Genomic DNA, 12334 nt, shown 5'->3' on the forward strand with positions numbered 1-12334 from the left:
AAAGGAGAAGAAGAAGAAGAAGAAGAAGAAACTCACCGGAAAGGGGGGGGGGGCAGAAAACCAAATCAAAAAAGATAAAAACAAAACATAACAATGACCCGGACAAAATGACAATGTTTATTGTGTTCACACAAGAATTCCATGTTATGTAAGCTGAAATACAACAATTTTCGGCTCGCTCGCTGCGCTCGCTCTCTAAATTTTATATAGAAGAAGAAGGTAATTAGAACAAAATGTGATGATGACGCGGACAAAATGACAATGTCTATTGTGTTCACACATGTCATTTTATATCTAGCAGGCAAAATGTTTCACGGAGCAGCGGCTGCAGTTTCTTTCGTTCTGAAGCGATCGCCAATTGGATCAAAAGAAGGCGCCAACGGTTTCGAACATACGCCAAAAAAATCAAACAAGATAAGAACAAAACGTAATGACGTGGAAATATACAAATTTCGGCTCACTCGCTCGTACTAATTTAGAGTATTTCTTCAAGAACTCAGTTTGTTGGTAAAAATCGTTATCTATAAGGCCGTCACTATATCTTGATTAGAATTGTAAGATTTGATAAGCAAAAAATGACAAGAGTTCCATGTTTTGTAAGCTGATATACAAAAATTTTCGACTCGCTCGCTGCGCTCGCTCGCCAAAATTTATCAAAACAAAAAGGAGATAAGAACAAAACGTGATGATGATGACGTGGAAATATACAAATTTCGGCTCACTCGCTCGTACTAATTTAGAGTATTTCTTCAAGAACTCAGTTTGTTGGTAAAATCGTTATCTATAAGGCCGTCACTATATCTTGATTAGAATTGTAAGATTTGATAAGCAAAAAATGACAAGAGTTCCATGTTTTGTAAGCTGAAATACAAAAATTTTCGGCTCACTCGCGCGTACATGGGGGGGGGGGGCAGTTCATAAAGCAATTTGTCAGATATTTCGTCTGACAAACTGTTAAAAGCTACTGAAATCCTTGCTTCTGATTGGCTGAAAGCAAATTTTGTCCGACAAGTTGTCGGACAAAATGCTTCATGAAATGCCCCCCTGATTTAGAATATTTTTTAAAGTACTCAGTTTGTTGGTATAGATAAATCGTTATCTCTAAGACCGTCACTATCTTGATTAGAATTGTAAGATTTGATCAGCAAAAAATGACAAGAATTCCATGTTTTGTCAGCTGAAATACACAAATTTTCGGCTCGCTCGCTGCGCTCGCTCGCCAAAATTTATCAAAATTCATTTCATTTAAATCACCCTCAAAAGACCCCGTTTAAGTGCTTGAAAAGCATATCATGTGGACTTTGCTTAAAGTCCCTACCGGGATGGGGTTGGGGTTGAACACTAGTCTTTTTCAGAAATTTTCAGAAATTTTTTCAGAAAAATCAGAAATTTTTGCGCTTGCCCCGGGCGCCGTTTTCCCTAGATACGCCACTGGACCCAATCAACGATCAATTATAGGTGGGTCATGGACGATGTTGCACCTGTCAATTCCAGCAAAAGGGTGAATGATGAATATTCATTCTTGATTTGAAAAAAAAAAAAGATAAGCTTGCTACCGGCCGGTCTCTATATGCTTTGCTGACACAATCGCAGACTTGATAAATACTTATTTTGAGGTGAAAATCCCTACAACGGGAGGCAAGACATGCTTGTTGCCAAATATCAGCAGCCTAACTTGCATATCCAGGAATATATTCTTTTGTTATTTGAAGCACTTTCATTCTTTGCTACTATACGCTGCCTTTTGTATATAGATTTGCCATGGAATGTTTTCTCTTATTTTTTATATAAATAGCTGGTCAGGTTGCTTCACCCATACCGCAGCCGTTACCTGGCAACATGGTGAACGCACCTACAATGTTGTTGTAGGGCCTACTTAAATTTGTACAATGTATCGTATCAATTGTACGGTGAACGAGGAGACTTTCTGTTTCTTTCTTTCCAGTTCTTTCTCGTTATCATCCATTTTCACTATGCCTTTCTTTTTTTAGAGTTACTTGTGTTCATGACGTTGGTTTTGTGACATAGTTTGTTGTATTGCTGTAGTTACGTAAGTCAATAGTTTATCAAAATTGTATACTTATTTCTTTGTGTATCTAATGAGGCCCTAAATGTTAAATTGGCTTACTGGAATCCTTGTGTATGGTAGTTAGATTTTTTTCCCTTTTATTATATCTCTGTATTCTCTCACGATGATTTATGTACTTCTCATGTGCAAAGTTAGTCATGATGAATGATAAATGAACATTGATGAATGTGCATGTTTGCTAAAGTGATTTGTTGATTTGTACCATGCAGAAACAATAAGCGAAATGAAATGAAATTAAATTCCAAAGTGAAAGTTTGTTTAATCAAGGAGGTTTGAGAAATGAAATGAAGTGAGGTGAATGTCGAAAGTGAAAGTTTGTTTTGGGGATGTTGTAGTTGCAATCAAGAGAAGCAGACCAGCAATTAAAATGGTATCCCCAGTTTCTAAAACAGCTCCTGAAATGTCCATGGAATTTGCTCAGACGGATTACCGATCTTTCGGAATAACGAACTTTACTTCGTGTTCGGAATAACGCACATTAGGCCTATTTCATGTTCGGAATAACGATCCTTATTTCATATATACGGAGTAACGACCCTTATTCAATATTCGGAAATACGAACCTTCGGAATAACGAACTTTATTTCATGTTCGGAATAACGCACATTATGTCATGTTCGGAATAACGATCCTTATTATATTTTCATAATATATACAGAGTAACGACCCTTATTCAATATTCAGAAATACGAACCTTCGGAATAACGAACTTTATTTCATGTTCGGAATAACGCACATTATGTCATGTTCGGAATAACAAACCTTTATTTCATGTACGGAGTAACGACCCTTATTCAATTTTCGGAAATAAGAACCTTCGGAATAACGAATCTTCGGAAAAACGAACTATTACCCCAGGACGCGTGATGAAGTCAGCTCTTGGCGAATGTAATTTTAATGCTGGCCTTTGTTTTATTTTCTTTGTGTGTGTGTGTGTGTGTATGTGTGTGTTTAATACCGTGGATGTGCAGAGAGTTGGGTGTGGTCACACACACACACACACACACACACACATACACACACAGGCATCTGAGAGGGATCGGGTATGGAGGACCTGTATGCCAAGCCATGGATCCGTACCTCCGCAGATTTCGTGAATATGCCAGCGCCTGTGCAAGACATCATCCGCAAGAAATTCCACGTGGTGATGACGCCAGAGTTTGAGAAAGAGCCGGAGAAGTTCAGGACGAAGATACAAGGGATTCTTACAATGGGAAGGCAGGACTTCGACATCAGTGAAACATCCCTGGCTGCGTGGCCGAATGTTAAGGTAAATAATTGTACAATTTCTCTTTCATTTTTCTCTTTTAATTCAAACCCCGCTTAAGTACAGTGTTATACATTCATGGCCGACGCCACGTTTTCAAAAGTGGGCCGGGGCCTTAGGTTATATTTCCTTGCTGCCCGGGTGATGTTCGTTATTCCAAATATTCGTTAATCCGAAAATGAAATAAGGTTCATTATAACGATAATACCGAAGCGGAAGGTTTGTTATTTCGAAACACACAAATTCCCAATACCTATATAATGTTCGTTAATCCGAACATTAAACGGAGTTTGTTGATCCGAACATTATTTGATGAGGTTTTATGCCGAAGATTTGTTATTCCAAAGATTCATATTCGTCCGAAAATAAAATAGGAATCGTTCTACCGTATAGGTTCGTTAATCCGAAATTGAAATTAGGTTTGATATTCCGACAGTTCGTAATCCGTTAATGAAATTAGGTTTGTTGTTCAGAAGGTTCGCTTTCGGATTAACGAACCTTTGGAATAACGAACTAATACCTGATTGTCCTATATACACTGCAAAAACATCGGTGTTAGATTTAACACCATGGATGTTAAATCTAACACCGACAGGTGTAGAAAATGTGTTGTGATGGTGTTGAAAAATATTCACCTGGCACTTCGTGGTGTTACCACTGTATAGCTGGTGATATTTCCGACACTGCGCTTGTGTTAATTCAACAATGGCACCGCATGCTTGGATTTGATATTGCTGGTGTTAATGGTCCAGCTTCAATATGAGACCACACCAACTGGTATTACTATGGTGTAAATGTGTTCACACTTTCTTTCAAAAATCAAGTACTTTATCGGCAAATTCTCGATCGTCTTGTTTAACTTAATGAAGTTCAAATTCAACAAGAAGAATAATAACTAAGAAACTATTAAAAAACAATTTTATATTTTTAAATGACACCCAGAGGTGTTAATCTAGCACCATAAATGAGCACCGGAAATTTAACACCAGCTCGGTGTTTCATATTTAACACCGGACTTTTTGCAGAGTAGATTCCTCCCCTGAGCTGTGGTACGGAGGCAGAGAATGCTCTCATTCTCCCCCATTTTCAATGTGTGAATCACTTCTTGTCATGTCTCTTGGAGCATTGCAAGACGGTCGAGTTGCAGTCGATTTCAAATATTCATATCGCAAATTTTCCAATAGATAAAGATCAATTGCAACTTGCAATCAACCGCAAGATTCCGTTGCTGGAAGGGAGCTTGCAGTGTATAAACTCCAAGTTGCAATCGATCGCAAACTTCTTGCAACACCCCCGTAGACAGTTATCAAATTGTAATCCTGAAAATTTATATTCTTATATCCTTAAATTGTGTTATTCATGGGGTTGCTGGCGGCTTTCCTTTATACATGTATTCTTCTATTCTTGTGACACGATATTTACTCCTCTTATGAGTGTGTGTGTGTGTGTGTGTGTGTGTGTATCTAAACATTAACGTTTCTTTCTGTGTCTGTTCGTGATTGTTTTTGTAAATATGTTTGTATGTGTGTATGTGTGTGTGTGTGTGTGTGTGTGTGTGAGTGTAGATAATTAAATCATCATGCGCTTGACAATAAAGGGAAATGGCTGTCTGGTAGTCGTCTTATTTGTCCTGTCACTGTTATCCATGACTGATGCTTTTGTGTTGTGCGACCAGTAATGTTTTGTTTAACTAAGAGATGCTTGGAGTTATTCAAGCATGAGGGAATTGAGAAAAAAAAAAATCTGAGCACTTCATATCCTTTTCTCAGAGAATAAGATGATATTAATCAGAATTAACCCGAATTTGTCAATATCATTGACAGAGCAACGGCAAACGTTCGCAAATTTGATTTCTGAGTATTTCAAATGATTTAGGTTTGAATCGAATTTGATTATCATTAATTTCTTTTTTCTTACTATTCCCTGAATATGCATATACACTTGTAGTTTCTTGTCAATAGAAAATCAAGCTTTGTCAGTTGTTGTTTAAATAAACAAAACAATTATTCCTGTGCTAATCTTGCCAAATCTATACTTCATGTCTTCACGGCATCATGAAGATGAATTGAATCAGTGGAATTTTGAAACAATTGCTGTCTTTTATTTGGTGTATATATTATGCCAGTGCATCTTCTATTGGAGTTTTTTTTTCTGTACGCTAAGAGCTTCTGTTGCCATTTGTTACGTTATCCCGAAGTTTCGTAATTCCGAAAATGGAATATAGTTCGTTTTTCCAAAGGTTCGTTATATTAGTCCGAAAAAATAATAAGGTTCGAAAATGAACAGAAGATCGCATATAGGCCTGCTAACGAACTTTCGGAATAACAAACAACTGTATATCGGTAAAAAGTAACTACAGGACAGTCTTAGTAGAATCATGCAGCTTTGAGTTTGATTTGCGTAGAAAATGCCAATATATCGGCTGCTGTCAAACACTCCATCAGTTGTGGTAATTGATGCAAATTCTATGTAAATCCCTCATCTATTTACGATTTATAGGATATTTCCCCCGAACTGAGGGATTATAATGTATTTTATATATACAGAGAGAGAGAGAGAGAGAGAGAGAGAGAGAGAGAGAGATATTTTTTAGGGTTTTGATAGTAGCGATGATGACTAGGTAATTTCTCCATACTCCAGAATAATATTCATTTCCAAAATGACGAACACAGAGGATTAACTCTACTGAGTGATTTCCGCGATGCGTTATAAGATTATCCGAAAGGGACAGTCCCCTTTTCAATCATCTCGATTTGGGATTGTTTCAGCATTTCTTCGAGACGAAGTTTGTTGATGATGTTGTTGCTGTAGTTGTTGATGTTGTTGTTTCAAGGGAATGACTAATCTGTATACCCTTTTTACATGTGTACATAGCTCTATGTTTGATTTTTTATAGATAAATTAGAATAATTAGATAATTAAATCAGGGGAATCAGACAAAATCAATCGAACAGAATTGCAAACGGTTCATGGGAGTTTCGCGAGAAGTTTTTGGCCAAGGTTTTTGATAAGTTTACGGTCACACCAGCATCGCGATCTTAAACTCCGTGATCTTTTGCCAGTGTGCCCGCGGCTTAGGGTTGCGAAACATAATTGTCCACGCACTTTCACGAAAATAAGTAGCTTTTTAAAAGCTAGTTAGTAATCATTTGAAAGAGAGAGTTGAATGTAAAGTGATAATCATTTGAAAGAGAGAGTTGAATGTAAAGTAAATTTTAAAAGATATGTCACTCTTTTCTTCTTTTAAATTACGAATTAAGCCGTTTGTGACGTTGTTATATATAGCTGCTTTCAGATTCATGATGAAGGAATAAAAATGAATGAATTTTCTGTATGTGTTGCAACTTTCATTATGTTTAGTGATATATGTTTTAATGTTCATTCTCTCCGCATGGGACTGTAGGGGAAAATGATTCCTTCCGTATAGATCGGCTCAAAAGAGGGAATGTTGATTCTTGTTCCAATAAAGAAAATATAAAAAAAAATCACCTGTTTGTTGTTGTTTTTTAGGTGGTGGCAACGTCTAGCGTTGGAACAGATCACCTAAATGTCAAGATGCTGAGAAGTCTGGGGATAAAGGTGGGACACACCCCAGATGTCCTCTCTGACGCTACAGCCGACTTGACCTTTGGCCTACTCGTTGCAACAGCCAGGAGATTTCAAGAGTGTGAGTGTGTTCTGAATCGTTCATCCGAACACGAAAAAAAAAAATCGTTATTCCGAAGGTTCTATAATCTGAAAACGAAGTGAAGTTCGTAATTCCAATGATTTCCTTAGTAAGCACCATTTTTACGTTTTTCGGGTTAACGAACATTGTAAAGTCGCTTTCGGATGAACGAATTTTATCTATTTTCGTCGGAATAACTAACCTTTCATTTTCGGAATTATGAACCATCAGAATAAACCCTATTTAATTTTCGGAACTACGAACTTTCGGTATAATGCCACAGATGTTCGGATTGACGGACCCTTTTCCATTTCAGATACTGACCTCTATACACGTGTTTAGGTATGTATTCAGAATTCGTGTCTTTCGGTATTAGGAACCTTCGGAATTACGAACATGAACCGTTTCAACATCTTGCTCAAATTGACGGAAGTGATATACTGACGTCATCAACTTATTAGTTTCCCTTTAAAATGTACGTAGATCTTTACTAAGTTTCCATTTTAAATGAAATAAATAAGAATTGAGTGTTCTAATGCTTCAAATTATTAAAGATTTCCAACAATTCTTGAAACGGTAGTTTTTATGTAAACGTATGAAAGTCTGTGGAGATAATATATGATCGATAATCTACTTTCACTTTGACCCCTGCTACGTAGGTATGCAGACTTTTTGTTTGACCCCTTAACAATATTGATTTCATTATCTCATAATCACTGCTGTGACGAGTATACGGACGCGGTCAATGGGTATATTTTGTAATGTGTATACTGTACATACATTTTGGTTGTGCTGACCCATTCGGCATTATCAAAAATTGATCTTATAATAATTGCGGGGATGATTATATTTGTGAAGTAGTTACTGTGTATTGTATAGTAGAACAATCAGAAAGTGACACAATGACAGTCCTAAAAATTATTTTGCAATATTTTGATATATGTTTGAAGTGTCACGCAGCAAGCAACACAACTAAATATTGAATTGTAATCAATGATGGATGATGAAATCGAAATAAAATATTGTTTGAAACAAAGCAAAAAAAAAACGCGCACACATTTTATGATCGTCGGGTGGCTATAGGGTTTCGCAATCATAAAGCAGTGCTGCAGATCACCCTAATGATACTATTCGCTGCAGTTACGAATTACATCTATTTTTTTTTTATTCTTTTCAAACTGCAGGCACCATGGCTATGCACCAATGGGGCAATTATGATCCCTCTCACGTGATCAATTGCCGTGTCGCTGGGACGGAAGTGACAAGAGCCACACTTGGCATCGTGGGAATGGGGCGCATTGGCATGGAGGTGGCCAGACGGGCAAGGGGATTTAAGATGCGCGTGCTTTACCACAACCGCACACGAAGGTATAGAATGACAGGCTTTATCTTTAAACTTTGCGGCAAGTAAAAAAAAAAAATCTTACATACTGAAAATGCTGAATGCTAAAAAAATCAAATGCTTCTCGGAGAGAGAGAAAAAAACCCCAAAACAAGTCAGTTATAAACGGTATCTGGACAGTAATAATTGATATCGTTGATGATTTCTTTTTTGTTTTGTTTCAAATTCCATAAATCATATTCTATTACATTAGAATATTTCTTTTTTTGATGAAAACACATTAAATGAAAATTGGACCAAAATGTGGGTCCAATTTAGATGAAACCAACTTCCATTATTATGCTCATATCTAGTAATGTCAAGTCGAACATGGTGCGGAAAATCGCACCGTGTATAATGCAGATAGTCGGGAGAGTATAAAGTATATACGTGTACCGAAGTAATGATGTCACAGTCTTTTGTTACATAGCTTGGTTAGTGGAACCCGGTCAGAGCATGGTCAGCAACAACATCGTTCACAGATATTCAGGGCCAGGTGAGGCTGTTTTAGAACCAGGCATAATTTCCATGACTGTGATGGCTGATGCTCCAGACTTTTACTCTCTATTTCCAGTCGCGGATCCAGAGGGGGGCGCACCGGGCGCGCTTCCTCTCTTTGTTTGTTTGTTTGTCCTTTTTCTTTTTTGTTAAAACGAAAGAAATGAAAAGAAAAAATGGGGGGGGGGGGTGTGCGTGCGCCCCCTTTAATTTTGTAAAGGCGCCTCCCTGGATCCGCCCCTGATTTCATCCTACTTTGAAAGAGACTGATGCTGCATCTCTCGACAGGAGTGAGGAGGATGAGAGGGAAGTGGGAGGAGCCACCTACTGCTCATCTCTCCGGGAGCTTCTACCTCAGGTGGACTTCCTCGTTGTCATGGTACCGTTCAACCGCGGCACCGAGCACCTCATCGGCAGGGACGAGTTAAGGAGTATGAAGCCGTCTGCCATCATCATAAACACATCCAGAGGTAACTTTTGATGGACTAACTTTGTGATGTTCTATACCTTTGCAGATCAATAATGTCTACAGTAATGCTGACGCGGGTTTTTTTTTTCGTACATGCAGTATAAAAGAATATACTATACAGCACAAGGAAATAGTTCAACAATTTGATAAAACCAACAGCCTTATCCATGTGTATAAAACTGACCCACATCAAATGGACGTAACCATATAAAAGAAGTCATCGTGGTACGACAGTTAGAGTATTGTTTGATTATGTCATAGAAAGTATGTATGTGGCTTGTCTATGATATACCTATAAAACAATAAATGATTGTGAAAATTACAATACGAATAGGCATTGTGTACGTAGATGTCATTAATTGTAATTGTTCTATTGTAAAGTTGTAATCTGTGACGTAGGCCTATACGACAGATTCACTGACTGGTAATCCCTCGTAAAGAGTGTATAGTTATCCAAAGCAATCCGCATAGAATTTATACTTTCTAGACTGTATGCATCGATCCAAGTACTCTCTAAAAACAATCGAGTGAAAATGTTCACTCTAAAAAGAGTGAATACAAAAAAGAGTGAATTTCGAGTGAAATTGGAGTGAATTTTGAGTGAAAATGCTCATTTTCACTCATTTTGGAGTGACGTCAGGGATCACTCCAAAATCTTCGAGTGATCCCTGGGGACGTCACTCCAAAATGAGTGAAAATGAGCATTTTCACTCAAAATTCACTCCAATTTCACTCGAAACTCACTCTTTTTTGTATTCACTCTTTTTAGAGTGAAAATTTTCACTCGATTTTTTTTAGAGAGTACATCATAATAATCATGATACATGCCTCATTCATTGTAGTGTCACTGTACTCTTTAGCCTCGGAAATTAATACTACACTCGGGCTAATGATGCATTCAGTATTTACCCAAGAAGGTTACATTGATTACTTGTGGGATTTATAATAGAAATGTTCCCTTTTTTTCAGGCAAGGTGATTGACCATGCTGCCCTCATTGAGGCACTCCAGTCAAAGATCATTGCCGGAGCGGGACTGGATGTGACCGACCCGGAACCACTCCCGCCGGACAGCCCGCTGCTCGCGATGCCCAACGTGTTCCTAACACCGCACGTTGGCTCTTCCACCGTCCAGACACTGTGCGCCATGGCCCGCCTGACCGCAGAGAACCTGGCTGCTGGCATCGAGGGACGACAGCTGCCGGCCGAAGTTCCTCTTTGACCCACCGCAAAAACAAAAGGGCACTTACACCAGCAACGATCAACCTCCATGCAATATATCAGTCAGTTTGGAGTTACATTCTGCGCATGAGCGGATAAAGGTCTGATAAAAAGACATAGGCCCTACACTAACAGAAACAGAGTTAATGAACAATGTCGTGGTCAGCGACTCTGAACAGTATCCTTATGTCGCAGTGATAAGCACATTTTCTTAACATTCAAGAGAGCTTGTTACCATGAAAAAAAAATCAAGTTTGAAAACTTAAGTGCGTATCCAGCTAAGCTTTATAGCTGTTTTGTTCTGATGGTTTAAAATTCGAGCTCATTTGAACCTCCGCTAACTGCATAGTGGTCTAGTCCTTACTCATTGTCGATCTTCTCCTATATACCTCTTGGAATATGGACATATGATAGAAAAAAAAGTGTTACTTGCGCATCATTCAAAATGACGGGTCCGAAAAAAACCCCCACCAATGTGACAAGATTTTCCTATAATCTTGTATTGTGGTTAGGATGGTGGTTTTTTTTTCTTCGTATGACAGACAAATTCGCAGAATCTCCATTTCCTGTGAAATGTGGACATATGAAATATTGGATTTAAAAAAAATAGATTACTCTTTAATATGTCGTTCAAAGTGACGTGACAAAAAAATCTGCAATGTGACAAGATGTTCATGAGTTTGCATCGTGCTCTTCACAGAGCTGTTTGGAATGATCTATATAGTATATATTAAAAAAAATGTATAGTGTAAATGCAAACATTGCAGATTTCTTTGTTCGCGTGTGAGCCTCATGTTGAAATCTTTATAGACTTGATTCTTTGTAAACTATAGGCTCACCATGATTTCATGCCATATTTGGTGATCTGATTTGCGATAATTGCTTGACTTGCAATCATTGTGACGTTCTTTGTCTTTGTTACTGTCCAAGGCTGTGCACTAAACTCATGAATATGTCACTGGGCAATTGATGATATAACAAATGATGTCTCTGTGCGAAACAGATAGAGTGCAATCTTATGTTTCATGAGAGCACAGGTCGCTGAAGAATAGACATGTGGATTGAGTGAACGTAGGAATAAAAAGTTTCTGCTCAGTCGCTGCTGGATGAGACTACTACAGCTTGTGATGTCACGATGTGTAGAACGATAGAAAATATAAAGAAACTTCAACATATTGTCACTTTTCTCGAATAATAAAAGAACAACTTGCCTCTTTCAGAAGGCAGGGAGAGTAATATTACCCTCAACATCATGTACGTCAGTGACAAGTCGAGGAAATGTTCACTTTTTTTTCAAAAAATTACATTTTGTGAAATTCTCATTATATTTTACTTATATTGTTCTACGCATGTGACATCATACATTCTAACAGTTTTCTCCTTCAGCAGTGACTGCTCAGAAACTTCCAAAAAATTCGTAACTTTTGAACGAATTGTCTGATTTTCCCCAAACTTTAACTGATGTGTTCCACTGATATTGCTGCATTCAGTCAATTTGCATAATAAGAGGGTGGACTTGTCTTTTATGTTTCATGACCAAGCCAAGAGTCAGAGCATGGTTTCAGAAGCACTTCGGCTCGGTGGTTTAATATAGAACTTTGACCCATTCACTTGCGTTTGTTTACATGAACAAGGTCCCCCTTGTCTAAAACTATGATAACTTTACAATGGTATTAATAGTAACTCTGTAATCAAGCAGAGTTCCATTGCAACACTACATCCCATAGCCAATCAACGCCGAGAA

The 12334-nt window shown here is 37.9% G+C and overlaps 1 protein-coding gene across 1 annotated transcript; it reads left to right on the forward strand.

Annotated features, from left to right (window-relative positions):
- Positions 1–3187: 3187 nt before the first annotated feature.
- On the forward strand, positions 3188–10628 carry LOC139729830 (probable 2-ketogluconate reductase). Its single transcript, XM_071640756.1, has 5 exons — positions 3188–3359; positions 6867–7023; positions 8208–8391; positions 9191–9372; positions 10341–10628. Exons 1-5 carry the CDS (start codon positions 3189–3191, stop codon positions 10589–10591), a joined length of 945 nt encoding a protein of 314 aa, XP_071496857.1. The 5' UTR covers position 3188; the 3' UTR covers positions 10592–10628.
- The last annotated feature ends 1706 nt before the right edge of the window (positions 10629–12334 follow it).

Source organism: Diadema antillarum, unplaced genomic scaffold, assembly GCF_040938485.1.
Source record: "Diadema antillarum isolate AM-2024a unplaced genomic scaffold, OU_Dant_1.0 seq00000266_RagTag, whole genome shotgun sequence".
In the NCBI taxonomy this organism is placed as follows: Eukaryota; Metazoa; Echinodermata; class Echinoidea; order Diadematoida; family Diadematidae; genus Diadema; species Diadema antillarum.